Raw genomic sequence first — 24,913 nt, 5'->3', positions numbered from 1 at the left:
CGTATACACTTAAAGACTTTTCTAACGCAACACGTATTCAATCAATATAACTCACTTATTAGCTCGACTATTATATATGAAATATATATAGCGGAGCTATCTTACTCACCCCGGCGTCGGCGTGAGCGTCTGCGTTAGCATTAGCGTGCAAATGTTAAAGTTTTCGTACTACCCCAAATATTTTCTTTGTCCCTTGACACATTGCTTTCATATTTTGCATACTTGTTTACCAACATGACCCCAACCTATAAACAATATCAGACAACTATATCAAGCATTTTGTCATAATTATGGCCCCTTGTCCACTTAGAATATGCAGCAAATGTTAAAGTTTGCGTACTGCGCTAACTATTTTCATTGTCCCTTGACATATTGCTTTCATATTTTGCATACTTGTTTACCAACATGACCCAAACCTATAAACAAGAACAGACAACTCTATCAAGCATTTTGTCATATTTATGGCCCTTGTCCACTTAAAATATGCAGCAAATGTTAAAGTTTGCGTACTACCCCAACTATTTTCAATTTCCCTTGACATATTGCTTTCATATTTTGTATACTTGTTTACCATCATGACGCCAACCTATAAACAAGAGCAGACAACTCTATGAAGCATTTTGTCATAATTATGGCTCCTTTTCCACTTAGAAAATGCAGCAAATGTTAAAGTTTGCGTACTAACCCATTGATTTTAATTGTCCCTTGACATATTGCTTTCATATTTTGCATAATTGTTAACCATCATGACCTCAACCTATAAACTAGAGCAGACAACTGTATCAAGCATTTTTGCACAATTATTTCCCCTTTTATACTTAGAATATGCATATTATTGATAAATCTATGTTAAAGTTTGCGTACTACCCCAAATATTTCCTATATCCCTTGACACATTGCTTTCATATTTTGCATACTTGTTTACCAACATGACCCCGACCTATAAACAATAGTAGACAACTATATCAAGCATTATGTCATAATTATGGCCCCTTGTCCACTTAGAATATGCAGCAAATGTTAAAGTTTGCGTACTGCGCTAACTATTTTCAATGTCCCTTGACATATTGCTTTCATATTTTGCATACTTGTTTACCAACATGACCCCAACCTATAAACAAGAGCAGACAACTCTATCAAGCATTTTGTCATAATTATGGCCCTTGTCCACTTAAAATATGCAGCAAATGTTAAAGTTTGCGTACTACCCCAACTATTTTCAATTTCCCTTGACATATTGTTTTCATAATTTTTATACTTGTTTACCATCATTACGCCAACCTATAAACAAGAGCAGACAACTCTATGAAGCATTTTGTCATAATTATGGCTCCTTTTCCACTTAGAAAATGCAGCAAATGTTAAAGTTTGCGTACTACCCCATTGATTTTAATTGTCCCTTGACATATTGCTTTCATATTTTGCATTCTTGTTAACAATCATGACCTCAACCTATAAACTAGAGCAGACAGCTGTATCAAGCATTTTTGCACAATTATTGCCCCTTTTATACTTAGAATATGCATATTATTGATAAATCTATGTTAAAGTTTGCGTACTACCCCAAATATTTCCTATATCCTTTGACATATTGCTTTTATATGTTGCATACTTGTTTACCAACATGACCCCAACCTATAAACAAGAGCAGACAACTATATCAAGCATTTTGGCATAATTATGGCCCCTTTTACTCTTAGATAATTGAACAAATTGCCATAACTTCTTTATTTATGATCACATTTTAGTATTACTTTGACAAAACAAGACTAACCTGAATACCACAATGGATTCAACACAAACAATTCCCCACGCCCCTACCCAGAATCCCATCACCCCCAACCTACCCCCCCATTTTTTTAAAACATCATCTTATAACTTACCACACCCACATTATACCCCCCTCTCACCCCCACCCACCACCCCCTACCCCCCTCAAAAATAATAATAATATTTTTTTTAAACATCATCAAATAAATTAACACACCTCACATTATTCCCCCCTTTCACTCAACCCTACCCGCCCTACCCCCCTACCCCACCCCCAAACAAAATGTTTTTATCCTTTTTTATTTTTGAAAGATCGGTTAATAAATTATTGAAAATGAACAATTTCCCCATGATGGCTTAAGTTATGCTGTCAAGCACTCGAATAGTCGAGCGCGCTGTCCTCTGACAGCTCTTGTTTTAGAACGGATTTTGTTGAAATTTGTAGTAAGCCTAGTTCAACACATATTTAATAATTCATGTATATTAAATCGAAATTGCTCAAAATTAAAAAAACAAACAAAATAAAATAATCACTGAAAAAAAGTAAAATTCTCAAAATCGTACATCGTCAAATAATAATGTGAAAAGTAAAACTTAACTTAATGACCGACCGAAATGCAACATTGCGCTCATGAATATTAATACAGTACGAGCAATATTTTTTTCTAATAAATATTATGTTTTCCTGGTGTAAAAAGCAACCGAGAATGTGAAATTGAAATTTAAATGCAATAATTCTATAGCGTAGGTCGACACTTGGATACTTTTCGAACGCAGTATATTTCAAAATTAAATATCTCAGTTATGAGTATATATTTTTATTTAAAATTCTACATGTGATCATTTGACTACAGTATGTGCAAGCAAACGATACAATCATTCATCCGTGTCGATCGGATGCATCTGCTAGTGGGGAAGGTAGCCTGCAACATGTGTATACGAGATTATTGTTTTTTAAATTAATTTTATGTTTTCCTAGTGTATCAACCCACAAAAAATGACAAAAATGAAATAAAATTACAATCATATCGCGTTTCACCATTTTCATGTGCAAACTGATGAAACCACACTTACCCCACGTGCAAAAGCGCTTCATTGTCACAGATAAATGATTTTATCGTAATCTTGCACAGAATATAGTCAAATGATCACGTGTGCAATTTTAAATTTAAATCTTTACTCATTGCTGGGATATTCAAGATTGAAAAGTGTTGCGTTAGAAAAGTCTCTAAGTGTAAGTAACTGTCAAAACGATGAAAATGCTTTTCGAAAATGAAAAAATATATAAGAGCTGCATGTATCGCGTATTTATTCGTGGTCGTCTTTGATAGTATTTGCTTTGCAATTAGCATGTTGGGCTTTTATAATCATCTTCCTTGCCTGATGCATCACCAGATGATTGTGTTTGCACCTACGAATTAACGAACACTGTAAAGAACGGTCCTTAATGAATAACGATTTCAGTGTACATTAAAACATAATGGAAATATGTATACCTTAATCTCGATGTCAATTTAAATGACTTTATTGGTGAACACAACTTATCTACATTATGTAAAGTTACACTCCATGATTAAATAATCTGTTACGCTATATGAGATTCAATTTGTTAAATAAAAAGGAACAAATTATCCGCATAATTAATGCATTATGTATTAACTAAATAGTAATACAATTCGGAAAACAATTTATTATATACCTGCTGTATGTTACAAAAAAACACAAGTTGTATCAATCGGTAAATTACAACTGCACATAAATAATTCCCGTATAGAGCTATGGAAGGGAAAGACCGCAAATATTTTTCATCACCAGAAATGTTGCACGTGTTGAATATTCAGCTCATTTGTTTAACAGAGAATTTTTAAAATGTAACATTTTAATATCTGTTTTGTACAATTGTAAAGTGTAAAATGTTGCATGTTCCGATTCTACAAAATGTTAACATGTTAAAAAACAACCATGTAACTTCTTAAACTAAAAGGTAGTGCAAAGTCTACATCTTCATATACTTAATATTGTAGTCATAAGAATAAATAAAAGATAATAGATCCATCTGAAAGTAAGTTGATGACAAACAACATTAGCATGTTGAATATTTTGTAAGTTGTACGATCGGTTTTAGCAATCTGCTACAAGTCAGCATCTAAAAAGCGTACACTATAAAATTGTACAGAATACAAGTTGACGAATCACAATTCAACATTTTACAACGCATTTTCAAGTCAACCGGTGTCACGGTGCCTATACCACGTGACTTTTTAAGATCTGTGTGGGGAGTTAAATGTCAACAAAAGCACGACAAAGGTAAGATTTTTAAGGATAACTTTTTTAATATGTCATCATTTTCAATGGGATAAAGTGGAGAGCCTGCTCATTCATGAGAGTTTTCTATAGGTATCATGATTTTGTAAAACAAATGAATATTTTTTCAGTAAAGTGCAACCGCGCGTTTGAACGGTTAGAAAAAGGTAGGATCAGTGTGGGGACATTATTTTATTATGACACAGAAACATCACCTCTCGTGAAATAAATCAATAAACTTTACGGGCGGAGCTTACACTATATCATTTTGCATTCTTTTTTCAGGTTTCTTTCATATATTTATGAAAACAAAATCAAGGAAAGTATTCTAACAGTAATATGATCTGTGTGGAATACGTGTTTAGAAGGATCTGTGTGGTATCCGTGTTTCTACAATTTACGGATAAATTGAGATAATAACGACAATTTATATATTTTTTAATTAATTTCAATACAACAATTACTACTACTACTACTATTACTACTATTTCTGCTACTACTACTACTACTAATACTGCTAATACTACTACTACTACTACTACTACTACTACTACTACTACTACTACTACTACTACTACTACTACTATTACTACTACTACTACTACTACTACTACTACAACTATTACTACTACTGGTAGTAGTAGTAGTAGATCTATTATTATTATTTAAAAATTCATTCATTTCAGTAATCACCTATTTGGCACTAGTGAGCGGACAAGGGTTAAGGGAAGAAAAAATAGAGGAAACAGTTTCACGAGACATGAATGCTATACAGAAGGGGACACTAGGAGTAAGGTGGGAGCGGACGAGACGAAACGATAGCAAACTGTTGCCAACAATAAGAATGCGGATAGACGAACACAATGGACATTTTAATTCTGACTTAAATTCTGCAATAGAAATTGTGTCAAATATTACGCAGGTTGACAAAAAGCAAAGGCATGTTCTTTCCTGAGTAATACGGATGTTTTAAAATCAAATTTGGAATGCAAACTGATAAAACAGAATCCACCAGACGCATTGGCTTGTCATTTTGTTGTTATTTAAAGTTTAAGGTAAACGGTATTATTAAAAACAAAGTACTGGTCATAGTAGAAACATATATATATGTGTGTGTTTGTGTGTTTTATTTCATATTTGGAATTCATATTGTTGCATTAGTTTATTACATAGTATAGATATTGACAATCATTCGCCATGTGTTGGTGATAATGTCATGTTATAAATTATGTCGTTGTATTCAGTGTAACAAGTGTATGATTATCTTTAGCGTTATTTATTTTGAAGAGAATATAAAAAATAAATGAATAAATATTATATTGTATGATTATATATGTACGATTCTGTGTTGTGGATGGATGCAGCTCTGAAGAATGTCAACACGTATTTCGAATTAAGGAGTATTGTATTGTATACACAACCACATTGCATACATTGTTTACTGTCAATTACCACGGCCTAGAGTAATTATAAGCAGGCAGTTAATTATGTAAAGCAATCGTGTAAAACCCTAGTATTAGGAACTCTGGCTGCTTATGATTATCGAACTAGCTCGTGACAGCGGTATTTAAAATTGAAACCAACGAAAAAACATCGCAAAACTTTAATCAAGTTATAATTAAAAAAGAATCACAGATTCGATAATACAAATCACAGATGCGATATATTGATGAATAACGTAAATCCAAATTATTGCACAATTATTTGAGAATGATTTCAAACACACAAACGAACTAAACGAAACCTAAAAATTAATCAAATTCGGATAACTTTAGAATCATTTTGAAAAGTAAAGTAAAAGTAAAACAACGAATAAAATAACGTAAAACGATAATGTAGTTACACAGACAAACTGTAAACCATTATGATTTTTAATCAGTATTCACGGATTTATGTAAAGTCCTCACGTATCGAGAAAGGTTTGTTTTGCGTTTGTACGTTTTGAAACACTCCTCACTACTGTAACACTTGTCATGCATGTGGGTATTGACGTGCTCTCTGAGGTCATTCTCACACCTAACTGCCAACCCACACTGGTAACATATCACCAATCCCTCTTTTTTGCACTTTTCTCTCTAGCCACGAGTAGGTACTTGTCCGCAAAGCTTCTGCCGCACTGTAAACACACGTGACATTGGGGTCCTTTGTTCGTTGAAGCCTTCTAAGATTGTAGGCATCCTGAGAAAAAAACAACATATTTTATTCACGTGACATTTCAATGCGTAAACACGCTATTAAAAAAAATGCTAGTATCTGAGGGCACGCGTTCGTTAGTTTTAAATTACAAACGATTTGACGATTATTGAGTTATTTCAAAATATATGATAACCTGAGAGATGAGATATATTGTATATTTGTGTTGTTTCAAGAAAATCCGTTCATCTGGTTAGCATAACTGTATAAAAATGTAACTATTTTTAAGGTATTTAATCTTACCTGAAATGCTTTCCCACAGCAGTTATAGTTTCCAGAGTTAGCGTGTCCCCTAATGTGGCGCAATAATCCAGCTCTGGTCTTCGACATTTTTCCGCATTCGGAGCATTGAGCCATACCTTAAAGCAAATATAATATCAAAAATAATATACGATACATTACTTCACCTGACAGTAGTGTTTGGCGCCAAAATAAAAATGGAATTTGATACAATAACATAAAGTGTACACTTATTTAAGGTAAGCAAACTAAGCATGGACTTGTCATCGATTTAAGATGCTCCAGCGTAAGATTTTAATATTATAATGGGGATTGTACAGCATGCCTGTAAATCATAATTATGTATTAGTTCAACAAGCGGTGCAAGCGTAGTGTATTGCCATTATGTGTTTTACATGCTAGCGCATTTAAAAATCCCGTTAAAAATACATTGTTGACAAGTATTTTTTTAAACAACTAAATAGAACTTAAAAACAGTATACCACACAGATCCGTTGAAAAACGTATACCACACAGATCATATTACTGTAAGAATAGTTTTCTTGAATTTTGTTTCGTAAATAAATAACAGAAACCTGAAAATGGATGCAAAATGATATAGTGTAAGCTCCGCCAATAAAATTTATTTCTTAATTTCACCAGAGGTGATGTTTTTGTGTAAAAAAAATAATGTCCCCACACTGATCCTACCCTTTTCTAACCGTTCAAACGCGCGGTTGCACTTTACTGAAAAAATACTTATTTGTTTTATAAAATCATGATACCTATAGAAAACTCTCATGAATGAGCGGGCTCTGTAACAACCCGTTTGGCAATAAACCCGTTTTGCAATAAATGTATTGCAAAACGGGTTGGAGTGTCTTCTTAATTCAAATGGATTGGAAGAGTTAAAAGGGAGTTGCAAGTGTCGTATTTAAATAAAACTGTTATAAAAATAGACAAAACTGTGCGCTAAGACTTAAAATGCATGGAAGATGATGTATTTCGAGATTTAATACTTATTGTGTCATATTGATTTGAAACGGTATAACGGAAGTTTTAAAGTCGTCTCTAACGTAAATATGATAAAACAAGGCTGAATGTTTATATAAAGTGATGTTCACCAATTTGGGAATTAAGTGAAGAATACCCAGAAGTGCATAATTTTATTGCAAAACGGGTTGCAGTGTTTTATTGCAATTTGCATTTTTATTACAACCCGTTGTGCACTAAACTCTTTTTGCAATAAAATCATTACACATGCACTTATTGATTCAAATTTATTTGAAACGCTGAAAAGAAAGATTCAATTGTCGTATATATGAAGTTTGTATACATATAATAAGACAGAGGTGTCAGAATCGACCTAAAATTAACAGACATTGAAAGTGACCAATTCCATGAGTAAATGTGATAAACAAACACAGAATGTATATAAACAGTGATCTTAACACTTTCATGATTAAGCGAATTAAACCCAGAAATCCAATAATGTTATTGCAAAACGGGTTGCAGTGTCTTATTGCGATGTAAAAAAAGAAATAAAAGCCCGTTTCACAGTAAACTCATTTTGCACTAATACATCACACATGTACTTATTGATTCCAATTGATTAGACACTTTTCAAAGAAAGTCTCAATGCTGTTTATAAGGATTTTGTTTCAAAATAAGACAGAGGTGTAAGATTCGACTAACAAATAATAGGCAGTTAAAGTGATCAATTGCATGAGTAAATGTGATACAACAACACTGAGTTGTTGTAGAAAGTGATTTCAACCAATGAAATACTTAATTGAAGAAAACCGAGAAATGCAATAATTTTTTTGCAAAACGGGTTGGAGTGTCTTATTGCAATTTGAAATTTTCATAACAACCAGTTTTGCAATAAACCCGTTTTACAATAAATTTATTGCAAAACGGGTTGGAGTGTCTTATTGCAATTTGATTTTTTTTGCAACAACCCGTTTTGCAATATACCTTTTTTGCAATAAAATCTTCACTCTTGTATAAATTAATTCTATTGGATTGGAAGAGTTAAAAGGGAGTTTGATGTGTTTTCTTTAAATAAAATTGTTTTAAAAAATAGACAAAAATGTGAGTTTAGACAAAAAATGCATGGAAGGTGATGCATTTCGAGATTTATTACGATAAAACAACACAGAAAGTGTATCGGAAGTGATTTCAAACAATTTATTACTAAAGTTAAGATAACCCAAAATGCAATAATTTATGGAAAAACATGTTGAAATGTCTTATTGCAATTTAAAAAATAAATAAAAGCCCGTTTCAAAATAAACTCATTTTGCACTAATACATCACACATGTACTAATTTGATTACAGTTGATTTGACACTTTTCGAAGAAAGTCTCTATGTTGTTTTATAAGGATTTTGTTTCAAAATAAGACAGAGGTGTAAGATTCGACCAGCAAATAAAAGGCAGTTAAAGTGATCAATTTCATGAGTAAATGTGATATAACAACACTGAATTGTTGTAGAAAGTGATTTAAACCAATGCAATACTTAATTGAAGAAAACCGAGAAATGCAATATTTTTTTTGCAAAACGGGTTGGAGTGTCTTATTGCAATTTGAAATTTTTATAACAACCCGTTTTGCAATAAACCCGTTTTGAAATAATTTTATTGCAAAACGGGTTGGAGTTTCTTATTGCAATTTGCTTTTTTTACAACAACCCGTTTTGCAATAAACCCGTTTTGCAATAAAGTTATCACTCTTGTATAAATTAATTCCAATGGATTGGAAGAGTTAAAAGGGAGTTTCAAGTATTTTATTAAAATAAAATTGTTTTACAAAAAAGAAAAAAATGTGAGTGTAGACTTAAAATGCATGGAATGTGATGCATTTCGAGATTTAATACGATAAAACAACACAAAATGTGTATCGAAAGTGATTTCAAACAATTTAGTGTTAAAGTTTAGATAACACAAAATGCAATACTTTATGGAAAAACGCGTTGAAATGTCTTATTGCAATATGAATTGTGTGTAACAACCCTGTTTCGCAATAAAATCATCACATATATACTAATTGTTTCATATTGATTTGAAACGGTATAAAGGAAGTTTTAAATGTCGTCTCTAACGTAAGTATGATAAAACAAGGCTGAATATTTATATGAAGTGATGTTCACCAATTTGGGAAGAAAGTGAAGAATACAAAGAAGTGCATAATTTTATTGCAAAACGGGTTGCAGTGCTTTATTGCAATGTGCTTTTTTTTATAACAACCCGTTGTGCACTAAACTCTTTTTGCATAAACACAGTCACACATAAACTTATTGATTCAAGTTGATTTGAAATGCTGAGAAGAAAGATTCAAATGTCGTATATACATGTCAGAAAGAAGCAAGTAGGAGAATTAAAAAAATACTGAATGTCGTTGTCTCCATAAAAGAAAAAAGCTAATCGATAACATATATGATTTGGTGTTTTGTTCCACTTTAAAAAAAAAAAAAAAAAATTAAAAAAATACAAAAAAAAACAACCTGCCAATGGTTTTCGACCTTGACGTGGTTGGCAGGCTTTAAACAGAAAACCAAGACAGCCTAAACGTGTGTATGAGTAACTCAACATTAAAGTAATTTATTATGCACATCTAACAGTAAATGCTATGTTTATAGCAGTCTATCGCAACCGTTGTTTATTTTTGGTGTTTTCAATTCATTTACACTTATATTTGTTAATGGCAGCATCAACATACATAAAAGAATGCATTCGAATATAAACCGCACTACGTTTTGACGCTATAAATGATTCGCTGTACGATGTGATTCTAAATTTAGTTTTAGTGCAGATTCGTACATACGACACAAAGGCACACATACACATTTGTTTTACGGATCATTTTAATTTCATGCAACACACGAAAACTAACTCCGATCCTAATAGAAAGACAGTTCCGCTCGGCTTAGAGGACTGGGACCGTCATGTAAAATATCGAATATAATTTTATTAAAAATATTATTAATATTTTACGGGTTTATTCCAAAACGGGTTAATATTAAAATTTACAAATTGCAATAAGACACTCTAACCCGTTTTGCAATAAAATTGTGCACTTCTGGGGTTTCTTAACTTTATTTCCAAATAGGTGAAAACCACTTCATACATACATCATTTGTTGCTTTATCATATTTTCCTTCTAGACGACATTTGAAACTTCCTTTATACCGTTTCAAATCAAATTGAAACAATTAACTTATATATGTGATAATTGTATTGCGAAACGGTTTGTTACACACAATGATGACTTCAGCTCCAAATCGGTTGATATCACGCTCTATGTACATTATGTGTTGTTTTATCGTACTAAATCTCGAAATGCATCGCCTTCAATGCTTTTTAATTTTTAGTAGAAATTAACAGTTTTGTCTATATTCGGAAATACTATTATTCAATACGAGATTTCAAATTTCCTTGTTAATGTTTCCAATCCATTTGAATAAATTAATACACGTGTAGTTATTTTATTGCAAAACGGATTTATTGCAAAGCGGGTTTTTAGGAAATTTTCAAATTGCAATAAGACAGTCCAACCCGTTTTGCAATAAAATCATTGCAAATCGGGTTTTATTGCAAAACGGGTTGTTATAAAAATATCAAATTGCAATAAGACACTCTAACCCGCTTTGCAATAAAATTATTGCAAACAAAAGTACGATGATTTAATTGCAAAACGGGTTTATTGCAAAGCGGGTTGTTGTAAAAAAAAATTGCAATAAGACACTCCAACCCGTTTTGCAAGAAAAATATGCACTCCTGGGTATTCTTCACTTAATTCCCAAATTGCTGAACATCACTTCATTTATACATTCAGCCTTGTTTTATCATATGAACATTAGAGACGACATTTGAAATTTCCATTTTACCGTTTCAAATTAATATGAAACAATTAGTATATATGTCTTTTTTTTTTGCAAAACGGTTTGTTACATACAATCTTGACTTAAGCTGCAAAATGGTTGATATCACTTTCTATATACATTATGCGTTGTTTTATCGTACTAAATCTCGAAATGCATCGCCTTCAATGCTTTTTAATTTTTAGTAGAAATTAACAGTTTTGTCTATATTTGGAAATACTATTATTTCAATACGAGATTTCAAATTTCCTTGGTAATGTATCCAATCCATTTGAATAAATTAATACATTTGTAATTATTTTATTGCAAAACGGGTTTATTCCAAAGCGGGTTGTTATGCAAATTTCAAATTGCAAAAAGACACTCTCACCCATTTTGCAATAAAATTATTGCTAATCGGGTTTATTGCAAAACGGGTTGTTATACAAATATCAAATTGCAATAAAACACTCTAACCCGTTTTGCAATAAAATTATTGCAAATAAATTTGCGATAATTTTATTGCAATACGGGTTTATTGCACGTCGGATTGTTGAAAATGTCAAATTGCAATAAGACACTCCAACCCGTTTTGCAATAAAACATTTTAAAATCGGGTTTATTGCAAAACGGGTTGTTATGAAAATATCAAATTGCGATAAGACACTTTAACCCGTTTTGCAAAAAAATTATTGCATTTCACGGTTTTCTTTAATTAAGTATTGCATTGGTTGAAATCACTTTCTACACCAATTCGGTTTTGTTGTATCACATTTACTCATGAAATTGATCACTTTAACTGCCTTTTATTTGTTGGTCGAATCTTACACCTCTGTCTTATTTTGAAAAAAATCCTTATAAAGAACATTGAGACTTTCTTCGAAAAGTGTCCAATCAATTGGAATCAATTAGTACATGTGTGATGTATTAGTGCAAAATGAGTTTATAGTGAAACGGGCATTTATTTTTTTTTTACATTGCAATAACATAGTTCAACACGTTTTTCCATAAATTATTGCATTTTGCGTTATCTGAACTTTAGTTCTAAATTGTTTGAAATCTCTTTCGATACACAGTCTGTGTTGTTTTATTGTATTAAATCTCGAAATGCATCACCTTCCATGCATTTTAAGTCTACACTCACATTTTTGTCTATTTTGTATAACAATTTTATTTAAATAAAACACTTGAAACTCCCTTTTAACTCTTCCAATCCATTGGCATTAATTTATACAAGAGTGATATCTTAATTGCAAAACGCGTTTATTGCAAAACGGGTTGTTGTAAAAAAAATCAAATTGCAATAAGACACTCCAACCCGTTTTGCAATAAATTTATTGCAAAACGGGTTAATTGCAAAACGGGTTGTTATGAAAATTTCAAATTGCAATAAGACACTCTAACCCGTTTTACAATAAAATTATTGCATGTCTCGGTTTTCTTCAATTAAGTATTGCATTGGTTGAAATCACTTTCTACAACAATTCGGTGTTGTTGTATCACATTTACTCATCAAATTGATCACTTTAACTGCCTTATATTTGTTGGTCGAATCTTACACCTCTGTCTTATTTTTAAAAAAATCCTTATAAACAACTTTGAAACTTTCTTCGAAGTGTCCAATCAATTGGATTCAATTATTACATGTGTGATGCATTAGCGCAAAATGAGTTTATTGTGAAATGGGCTTTTATTTCTTTTTTTACATCGCAATAAAACACTGCAATCCGTTTTGCAATAACATTATTGGAATTCTGGGTTAAACTCGCTTAATTATGAAAGTGTTAAGATCACTGTTTATATGCTTTCTGTGTTTGTTTATCACATTTACTCATGAAATTTGTCACTTTCAATGTCTGTTAATTTTTTGTCGAATCTTACACCTCTCTCTTATTATATGTATACAAACTTTATATATACGACATTTGAATCTTTCTTTTCAGCGTTTCAAATCAATTTGAATCAATAAGTTCATGTGTGTTTGAGTTTATGCAAAAAGAGTTTAGTGCACAACGGGTTGTTATAAAAAAGCACATTGCAATAAAACACTGCAACCCGTTTTGCAATAAAATTATGCACTTCTTTGTATTCTTCACTTACTTCCCAAATTGGTGAACATCACTTCATAATAACATTCAGCCTTGTTTTATCATATTTACGTTGAAGACGACATTTAAAAATTCCTTTATACCGTTTCAAATCAATACGAAACAATTAGTAAATAGTTGATTATTTTATTGCGAAACGGGTTGTTACACAAAATTCACATTGCAATAAGACAGTTCAACACGTTTTTCCATAAATTATTGCATTTTGCGTTATCTTAACTTTAGTACTAAATTGTTTGAAATCACTTTCGATACACATTCTGTGTTGTTTTATCGTATTAAATCTCGAAATGCATCACATTCCATGCATTTTAAGTCTACACTCACATTCTTGTCTATTTTTTATAACAATTGTATTTAAATACAACACGTCAAACTCCCTTTTAACTCTTCCAACCCATTTGAATTCATTTATCCAAGAGTGATAACTTTATTGTAAAACGGGTTTATTGCAAAACGGGTTGTTGTAAAAAATCAAATTGCAATAAGACACTCCAACCCGTTTTGCAATAAATTTATTGCAAAACGGGTTTATTGCAAAACGGGTTGTTATACAAATTTCAATTTTAAATAAGACACTCTATCCTGTTTTGCAATAAAATTATTGCATTTCTCGGTTTTCTTCAATTTATTATTGCATTGGTTGAAATCACTTTTTACATCAATTCGGTGTTGTTGTATCACATTTACTCATGAAAATGATCACTTTAACAGCCTTTTATTTGTTGGTCGAATCTTACACCTCTGTCTTATTTTTAAAAAAAATCCTTATAAAAAACATTTGCGACTTTCTTCGAAAAGTGTCAAATCACTTGGAATCAATTAGTACATGTGTGATGTATTAGTGCAAAATGACTTTATTGCAAAACGGGCTTTTATTTCTTCATTTACATCGCAATAAGGCACTGCAATCCGTTTTGCAATAACATTATTGGATTTCTGGGTTAAATTCGCTTAATCATGAAAGTGTTAAGATCACTGTTTATATACATTCTGTGTTTGTTTATCACATTTACTCATGAAATTTTAAGTCGAATCTGACAAATCTGTCTTATTATATGTATACAAACTCCATATATACGACATTGGAATCTTTCTTTTCAGCGTTTCAAATCAATTTGAATCAATAAGTGCATGTGTAATGATTTTATTGCAAAAAGAGTTTAGTGCACAACGGGTTATAAAAAATGCACATTGCAATAAAACACTGCAACCCGTTTTGCAATAAAATTATGCACTTCTGGGTATTCTTCACTTAATTCCCAAATTGGTGAACATCACTTTATATAAACATTCAGCCTTGTTTTATCATATTTACGTTAGAGACGACTTTAAAACTTCCGTTATACCGTTTCAAAAAAATATGACACAATAAGTATTAAATCTCAAAATGCATCATCGTCCATGCATTTTAAGTCTTAGCTCACAGTTTTGTCTATTTTTATAACAATTTTTTTTTGAATACAACACTTGCCACTCCCTTGTAACTCTTCCAATCCATTTGAATTAATAAGACACTCCAACCCGTTTTGCAATAAGTTTATTGCAAAACGGGTTTATTGCAAAACGGGTTGTTGTAAAAAAATCTAATTGCAATAAGACACTCCAACCCGTTTTGCAATAAATTTATTGCAAAACGGGTTTATTGCAAACGGGTTGTTACAGGGCTCTCCACTTTATCCCATTAAAAATGGTGACATATTAAAAAAGTTATCCTTAAAAATCTTACCTTCGTCGCGCTTTTGTTGATATTTTACTCCCCACACAGATCTTAAAAAGTCACGTGGTATAGGCACCGTGGGTGTTAGGGTACACATTGTCAGTAGTGGCAGCCACAGGTCTTGAGCGCGTGGCAAAGTCCCTTAAACACTATGAATGTGTCATAAAACGACATTTTTTAAAATAATTTTTGGATGAAAACGTATAAGACTACATCACTTGCATTTCTTATGAGTTTTCTTGTTGATTTACATTTATCACAATGTCGAGCAATAGTAATAGTCACATCTCCAGCTTGAAAGCAGATATTATATGATTTATTGTTAATGGAATTCTGAATTGGAAGCCGTTAAAGTGTTCAGATATTAATGTCATCTATATTGTGTTATAATTATTTTTATACTCAATGGTTTCATTAAATAGCGTGTTAATATTGGGAAAAGTGTAAATTTGTCACTTACTATCAACTAAAAGACTGGCGATGTGTAACACGTATGCCCATACGAATGTTTTCTTGAGTTTTCAAGTATTCATATATGAATCTTACAATACGGAAAATCGTGGTAATCTAAAACTCTTTAAAACCCACAAAACGTACAAAGGTACACTTTTTATTAGACGATATAATCGTAGTTATTTTGTCGCTGTCAGTTCTTTTAAGACACACTTTCTGGGTAATAATGCACATTGTTTAGAAAGTGTTATCGGCAACTGCCGTTTTGTGAGTATCAGTGAAATACTTCACGGACAATTGCTCAACGGTCAAATTAAGTCGATATAACGACAATTGAAAAATCACATACCATTGTATATGGAATCTTCGTGATTATGTATGTAAGCATCATGAACTTCATTCACTATTATATAATCGATAAAATAAGAATTCATGTTGAGTTTTATATCCAAAGCAATAAGACATCGCAAAGTAATACTCTCTGTCAACGCCATAATTTAAAGTGTCACGATATAGGGCCTAAGTAATTCAATACAAACTTGTTCCACATATAATACAGTGCGTTGCAGTGAGCTAAAAAATATGTTACGATATATGCCCTAATTGGTATTCACAAAGAGATTGCTATACTAATGCTTACCATCTTAGCATCGGGTAAGATGTATTCCAAGTAATTTCTTCCATCAAGTATATGAGTCGCGTTTTGTGAAAAGCGGGTTTAATGCATTTGCGTAAAGTGTTGTCCCAGATAAGCCTTGCAGTCTGCACAGGCTAATCAGGGACGACACTTTCCGCCTAATTTTGATTTTTGCTTAGAAGAAACTTTCTCGAAACGAAAACAAATCATAAAAGCGGAAAGTGTCATCCTTGATTAGCCTGTGCGGACTGCACAGGCAAATCTGAGACGACACATTAAACACATGCATGTATATGCATGCGTATTGTAACTTTACATATAAAAGTTTTTTGTTTAATAAATAAGATTTTTTTTTAAAGAGATCCATTTTTCCTATTGATATCACATCGCAGCCGCGGAAATGAAATATATCGAAGCAGATGAAAGTGAACATAGCATATTGAATATTACTGTTAAATAACATATTTCATTTTAATAGTTCGTACATTAACGTTCAATTATGTTAAATTATCGGTATACACGCCACGCTTGATTTAATACCATATTTTAATCAGTTTGTGTGAATGATCAAGCTGATTATGAGCACCCGCTAATCATGTAAGACCATAAACTTTGGGATAACTATTAACGTAGGGATTTGTAACACACCGTTTGAAAGAAAATAAGGATTTCATATGCAAGCAAATGATACCATAATTGAATTCGGATAATGAAATTTAATTGTTTTAACCTTCAGAAGATTTCGCTTCATCATTATTCAATCAATTTAGTTATTGTTACGACCATTAATGCACATAAGTCTTAAACTGAGTTACTTTGGGGTATTAAAACCTGTTTTCGTCGTCAGCCGTAAAAATATCATTATTAAATGACTTTCTCACCGAACTGCGCATCACATTTATTTGTCGAATTAATGTGCAAATAATTTGTATAAATATGTATGTATTTTCTTTTTAATTAGCGGGAGGGGAAGGGATGGGCCTTAATAATAATAATAATAATAATAATAATAATAATAATAATAATAAAAACTTTATTTACAGAAGGTTACACATAAAGACAATGACACATTATACATATTATGCAAATGAATCAATACTTTTTTTACAATGTGGCCTTCTTAAACTAACATACACAAATAGGTCTATAACAAGTAAAACATTTAAACAATATTTTCTTACATCAATACATAACACACTTTTTGCCTTTTAGACAGACACACATGAAATATCATTGATTAGAAAAAAAGACAACAACAACATATGACATATTATTGATTAGAAAAATCAATGTGCTTTATATTGCCTTTTAAAAGCAGAGATAAAGCATGTCATTCTTATTCCAATCGGTATACTGTTCCAAATATCCACGCTATGGTATGAAAAAGCTCGTTTCTTATAACCTGTATTTGCTTTGGTATTAACAATATCGCTATGGGTGGCAGATCTTAAGTTATATTTTTGATTTTGAGAACAAGTTATAATATTATTTAAATATTCTGGAGTCTGATTGTTGACACATTTATATATCAAGATTGCCGTGAGGTATTTACATCTATAATTAAACGAGAACCAATTAAGCTGTAAAAACAATTCTTTGGATAGTGTTCTATTTGGTTTTTGTAGAATGACTTTCGCTGCGCGTTTTTGTAAAATATTCACTTTTTTTAAATTGGTTTTATTAGCGTTGCCCCAGATCGTACAACAGTAATCGAAACATGTTAGAATATATGAATTAAGAAATAATTTCTTCATATCAAAAGTAAGATCATTTGATATTTTTTTTTTTTTTATTTTACTGCTTATTTTAGAGCATGTTTTATCAATGTGTACTTTCCATGGCAGATGTTTGTCAATACAGAGTCCTAAAATGTTATGGCTAGTGACATTTTCAATAGCATTATTATCTATTTTTAGATCAAGGTTGATATTCTTAATTTTTTGTTTTGATCCAATAAGCATGCATTTTGATTAACTAGGGTTTATCATCATGTTATTGAGGGTGCACCATTTTTGTATGGGATAAATATCATTTTGTTAGTCAGTTGGAATTTCTGAAGGATTGGCCCCTGTAGCATGTAGTGTCGAGTCATCAGCATACAAGTCTTTGTCTGATTGGTTTAGTAATAATCCAATATCATAAATATAAATTAGAAACAAGAGAGGGCCCAAAATAGAACCTTGAGGGACACCACTCTTAATAGTAAGAGGGGTAGAAAAACTAGTTCCTAGTTTAACGCATTGTTGTCTTTGACTAAGATAAGAATGAAAAAGGGACAAGGTACCGAAAAGTGATGAAGCTTTAGTTTGTATAACAGAATTTCATGATCTACTAAATCAAAAGCTTTTTTTATGTCAATAAAAACAGAACCAATACAATTACCGTTATCTACATCTTTGAGCCACTCATCAATAAGTCGAATCAGTGCTGTTTGGCAAGAATGATTTTCTCTAAAGCCTGGCTGATGATTATTCAACACATTTGTTATTCGAAATAATTTTTTCAATTCATGTGAAAGATGTCTTTCGAATATTTTGGATATAGTTGGCAAAATTGAAATCGGACGATAGTTATTACAGTCCTCTCTGTCTGAGTCTTTATATATTGGTAGAACATACGCTTGTTTTAACAAATCGGAGAAAATTCCAGTACGAATTCAAGTATTAATTATCGAGGAAATTGGTAAAACAATATGCTCTCCACAGTATTTTATAATGTTTGCACTGATCCCGTCGAGTCACGTAGCCTTGTTAACATTTAAATTGCCAATTATTATTTTTACTTCGAGAGGGGTAATGTAATTTATAGAAAATTCATGCTGTTTTAAAGATTTGTCGAGATATAACTTCTTTACATCTCAAGTAGTCGAGTACAGGTTTATGACAACATGTGCAGGTTTATGAAGTATAAAGTATGTGTAGTTCAGCGTAAGGCCAGACAAAAGATATTAAATCGTCATCCTCATTGCCGCACCAAGCTTTTTTCAAATAAAAACAAATAATTTTAGTGCTGTTTCAATGGTGATTCGAACCTGATGTAATTTTGCATTTAGTTGCTGCGACTCAGCATGTAACAATTTTTTTTACGATGTATATTACTCAGCGAATTGTTTAAATGTATGGAATGTGACAATTGCCAATTAAAGCACTATTCGCACAAAATGATCAGTTTGTTTTATACCACGAGTATAATCATCTACCCGAATATAAGAAAATATTTGTCAAAACATAAATAATTGACAATTTATATCATTTTACAATTAAGTAGCATTGGGCGTGTTTCAAACCGAATAAATTGCCAAAAATCTCGATGAGAGTTAATTCTCTTCGCTGAATTGACCTTAAAAATGCAAACGGTTGAGGAAAGAGATAATCAATGCTGCTTCATTACTCATACTTCGGCAACTACATGTGCTTTGCATATTACCTTTGAATACATATTTTATTTTTTAATGATCAGGATTTTAAACGGCATAATGTGGTATCTCTGGCAATAAATAAATAGATACATATTGAAAGAAGAGTTTGACGTATTGTCTAATGTGTTATTTGAGCGGAAATATGCAAATTGATCGGAAGTATAAAGCAAATGGAAAACATGAAGCGCATATAAATGACAAAGTAAAAGTACATATAAGACCAGGGAATTTAACATTAATTAATGAACACACTTGATGAGATGAATCAGATTTAATAACAGGCATGTTAGAAATAATGTACAAAGTGTCAAATGTATTTTCAAACGTTTTCGGAAAATCTTGATATGTTTGCATTTTATTTCTGCGCTTTTCGCTCACCTATGATTAAAGCGAAAATGGAATTATCATGATTGTATCTCGCTTGCTTGCTCCAGAATTGTGAGGGCAAATTAACAACTTGCCAATTTGTTGTGACCTTACCAACAGATTAACAGTCGGAAAATGGAATGCATCCTTCGTTTAGTTCTGGCATCTAGTGTGTGTTATTTGGAAAACTAAACTGAGTTACGGACTAAATCCCTCAGTCATCATCGAAGCTATTATTGCAACCAAACACGCTTAACCCGATTGCACCGCAATCATTCCAAACCTCTTGGCAGCTTTACATCATAGTAAACAATAATTTCCTTATATTATACTTGAAAGCAAGACATGATTCATGTTTACTTGAATTGGTACACATATTAGTATTTCCCTTGCCAATGAACATACATTCGACTTAACTAGACGTATCCAGTACTCAAGAGATATAAAGCTACGAACATAACATTGACATTTCAAAATTGAGTTATTTCATCGAACATGTTTACGTTATAAAGGATGTTGCGGCACTGTCCCACAGGGCATCCGTTTTAGAAGAAATTGTTTATCAATGTAAACACGTTTGTATTTTGATGAGTAAATAATACGTTAATACAGATAACTGTGTCTGTTAGGTGGAACATCATTCAAATATGTTGCATCTAAATGTCCAACTATGAGATGTGTTATTATTTCATATACGTTAACATGTATTCGTCAAATGTAATTAAAATAAAATGTGCCCATTATGTAATCTCGCGCATGCAAAACAAAGACTTATGGGTAGAAATCTTTACATAAGTTAATAAAATGTGCAACTTTTATGAAATGGGACACCTGTTTGTTTAGTTTTATAAGATTTATTATATATATGTATAAGTACTGCATATATTCTGTTTCACATTCCCCCCCATACACAAGCAAACAAACACATACATACATTACATCAAACGACAATGTCCTCTGATATTTACTTTTTGAGGTATTCAAGGTTTTACCTCGAGCATGTTCCTAACATATTTATGTTATGCAATAGTGAATATATTCCATTTGAAATGAAAACTAAAAGCGGAACTATTGACCTAAATAAATCAATATCCACAGAAACTGTTTAAATGTTTCAGTGTGAAGAAATAGATTGAAATTTAAATTCAAATATTGTCCTCAAGATTAGTTTATCAGGTAAAAGTGCTTAGAAACGAACAATGTCCTTTGTAAAATAGAGTCACAAGCTCACTCTAGTTTCGAAATGCACCTACAGAATCCAAATATATTGACATATTAATGTATGTTATTAAACAAAACTTTATAAAATTTATTCTGTTTATTTAAAAAAAATAATAAACAGATCATAATTATAAATAATGGAATAGTAAATGCATACTATAATTAAAGTTTATTTAGTTTATATAATAGTCAATGATGCTTATACCAAAATACCGATTCTAAAGCGTGGTACTTTGTATCGGCTAACTCAATTGCTGTTATTTACGTTTTATTGACTTATTTTGGTAAAACTTGGGTAATATGTACTAAACAGAGCAAAGGCCGATACCATGTCAATATGATCGATAGGTCAAGATTGAGTGCGAGAGGGCAACTGCTGTTACTGATAAACAAATCTTTACATGTATCAGGTAAACCCTAAATATTTACATGCTACATAAATGAGAAGTATTACATTGCAGCAGGAGGTCAGCCGGCGGCCATATGTTGATGTAATTATTGGGATTTGCATACTGGTAATGAGAAAAAAAGTTCAGATTACTTCGTATTAGTGCTTTTTATTTCTTGATGTGTCCGTAATCTGTGCTATTATGCGAAATACAAACTAGTTCAAATGGTAATGCAACATCAAATGTGTAATGTGCTTATAACTTCTCAGAAAATTAACAATAGGACATATTACACATCTTATAAGACACAAGTTAGTTTAAATATGTTCAACAAATATCGAGTTACTATTTTTTAATACGCAGGCAAATGACTGCTCGACTTGTGAACGAAATGTTATCGTGAACGACTGTGGTACTTGCAATTTGCTTTAGCATATCATCGGCGAGGGCAAATTACATTTGAGCCTTATTCTAAGAAAACTGGGCTTAATGCATGTGAGTAAAGTGTCATCCCAGATTAGCCTGTGTAGTCCGCACAGGCTAATCAGGGACGACAATTTTCGCCTAAACTTGATTTTTGGTAAAGAAGGACTTCCTTGAAACTGAAAATACCATACAAGCGGAAATTGTCGTCCCTGATTAGCCTGTGCGGACTGCGCACATGCATTAAGCCCAGTTTTCGCATAACACGACTCATATCATCGGCGATAGCCCATTACATTTGCTTTCACAGGATTAAACAACTTCTTCAAACTGTATTTGTTATTAGTATTATTGTTTTAAATGCAAACGGATTGTCCATTTGTGTAACTGTAACCTATCATGGAAAAATAATACATTGTATAGCAAACGCAGGTTAGTAAGAGTTAACATGAAATGCAATAATTATTGCGTAACATAAACCTGTGTTGTTGTATAGTATTAAAACATTTAGATGCAACATGCACAGTGCTAGGCAATTAAAAACCATGCGGTTTACGTTGACTTTAATTCGATTCTCGTTCAATATTGTGTGTCCTTATCCCTATATCATAGAATTTGTTGTATGACGACCTGTGTTTAGAGAAATTATGTAAACATATCGATATCGTCATATATGAAATTTGAGTTTAAAGCGTGCAACTTGTTTGCTAAAAGGCAAATTTTGAGTCCGAATTATTTAAATAATATGTACGGTTCGGAATCACAACTTGTAAGAAGGCATTTTAGTGTGTAAGAAGCTTTCATAAAACACGCCTGAAAGTGAAAACGGTTATAAGGGTTGGTAAAAAATCGTGCGTCGCTGATAAACGGACATCTAAATAGGTAGCATGTTATGACATCAATGATAGTGTGATTTGATAACTGTCGATTTATTAAATGATTATCTAATTGAAAAATACAACATCAAATACAACATCAGCAACCAAATAGAAACTATTGATATGTTGTAATAACTTTTAAATTTGCAAGAATATGTTTTCATGTAAATAATTATTTAGGCTTACGTGTTTTTGATTTTGTCTGAACAATGTGCCTTGGTCGTTCGAGGACGATGATCCAAGTGTTAATAATGTTTAATGTTTCGTGTATTTTCGTCTGACATGTATGCTACTTAATTGGTATATAAATAGTTAAATGCCATACATTTTATACTATCGGATGTGTAACATGATTTTTCTCACGATATGTGTACGACATTAAATATATAACTAAACAGTCTTAAATTAAACTGAAAATCTCATGGGAAAATGATATTATTACCTCCTAAAAGAATTCAGTATTTCATTGCGAATCAGACGTTTATACAATGTAGTCAATATTAAAAACGATCATTCACAGTAAATCTAAACAACAAAGCAAATGCAGACGATTTTTTGTTTAAGATCCCACATTCAAACCGTCTGTTATTATCATAAGTTGCTATTTTATGAATGTCTGTTGTCTGGGTCAATGTGCAATAAATCTTCGAACATGTTTTGCAAAATGCATTTTTGTGTTCAAATAAGGAATCAACCGTAGTTGTATTATCTAATAAAATATCATATCATGGCGACTGGTAAATAAAGCATTATGTGTCTCTGTTATCGGACTGAGTTTAAGTATAAAAAATTTAACATTATTATAAAACGTAACCAATGTCAATTCGGACGTACACTTAACAACACAGAACAAACCAGACATTTGTATTACACATAAACACTTTCTAGTGGTAAACAAAATGATTTTATAATATAAATAATAAATCAAGTATTTTTATGTTAGAAATATTATAATCGAAATGTATATTACCTTTACAGTCATTTAAATAACTCGTTTTGTGTCACATGTTAACAGTGTATGTAGCAATATATGATACCTGTTTAGTATTTCCTGGTACTAAATTAAATAAAATCTTGATTATACTTTTAAAGAATACAAGATAATAAAATTGTAATCTCAATACAAAAATAAGTAAGAAAGACACCTAGTTATATTGATACTTAATTCGTATGCAACATCTAAATTAGATTATAAACGCTTTACAAATATGGTTCAATAGCTACTTTCACACAATACCAGAATGTACTTAATTAACAGTTACACATAAAAGATTATTACCCATTACAAGAGTATAATATATATTGACGATTGAGAATGTCTCTAATATGAACTAGCCTAACTTGGACAACTATGTTTTATTTTAGTAAATGATAACTGTATGCACTTCAACATGCTAAGTTTGACTATATAACACGTTTAAATGTACCTTTCTATTATCGGAATACATTTACAACATGTCAACTACAGTTGGAATTCATCTTCCATTTCATAACTGTCACATACATGACTGGACAGAGTGGCTATTTATTTTCTAGTCCATCATATTTACATTTTTTTAGTCTCTGGTTTTGTGCAAAGATTCATACTTTTGAAATTGCTTTTGTCTTCAATATCTTGACACATTCGTCTCTAAGATTCAAACGATATGGATGTGTATATTGCTTTTAACATAAATAGTTCACTACTGTCAGTATTACCTCGTTTTCACTCGTGTTAGTATTTGTTGACAATTATTTCTTTGCTTAGACAAAGACAACACATTAGTAGCGTTGATATTTAATTTTGTATATGACATACAAAGTGATCCCGTTTTAGATAATTGTCATTTACCTTTCCGAACCAGTTCAATATATTGTCCGTTTAGTCAATCAAATGTCATTGATACAAGCTTGTATATATCATCCTCACAGACCATTAATAACTCTATCAAATTAATGTGGCGGTATAATAT

General features: G+C 31.6%; 1 protein-coding gene across 1 annotated transcript; it reads right to left on the bottom strand.

Moving 5' to 3' along the window:
• Positions 1-5,731: 5,731 nt before the first annotated feature.
• On the bottom strand, positions 5,732-15,257 carry LOC127867510 (zinc finger and SCAN domain-containing protein 26-like). The gene is made up of 3 exons (XM_052408709.1): positions 15,186-15,257; positions 6,511-6,626; positions 5,732-6,252 (listed from the first exon to the last, which is right to left on the bottom strand). The coding sequence occupies exons 2-3, from the start codon at positions 6,622-6,624 to the stop codon at positions 6,091-6,093; spliced, it is 276 nt and encodes a 91-aa protein (XP_052264669.1). The 5' UTR covers positions 6,625-6,626; positions 15,186-15,257; the 3' UTR covers positions 5,732-6,090.
• Between the last annotated feature and the right edge of the window lie 9,656 nt (positions 15,258-24,913).

The sequence above is a fragment of the Dreissena polymorpha genome, chromosome 1 (assembly GCF_020536995.1).
Source record: "Dreissena polymorpha isolate Duluth1 chromosome 1, UMN_Dpol_1.0, whole genome shotgun sequence".
NCBI lineage: Eukaryota > Metazoa > Mollusca > Bivalvia > Myida > Dreissenidae > Dreissena > Dreissena polymorpha.
The sequence above is the reverse complement of the archived record's forward strand: the minus strand, read 5'-3'. Positions and strand labels throughout refer to the sequence as shown.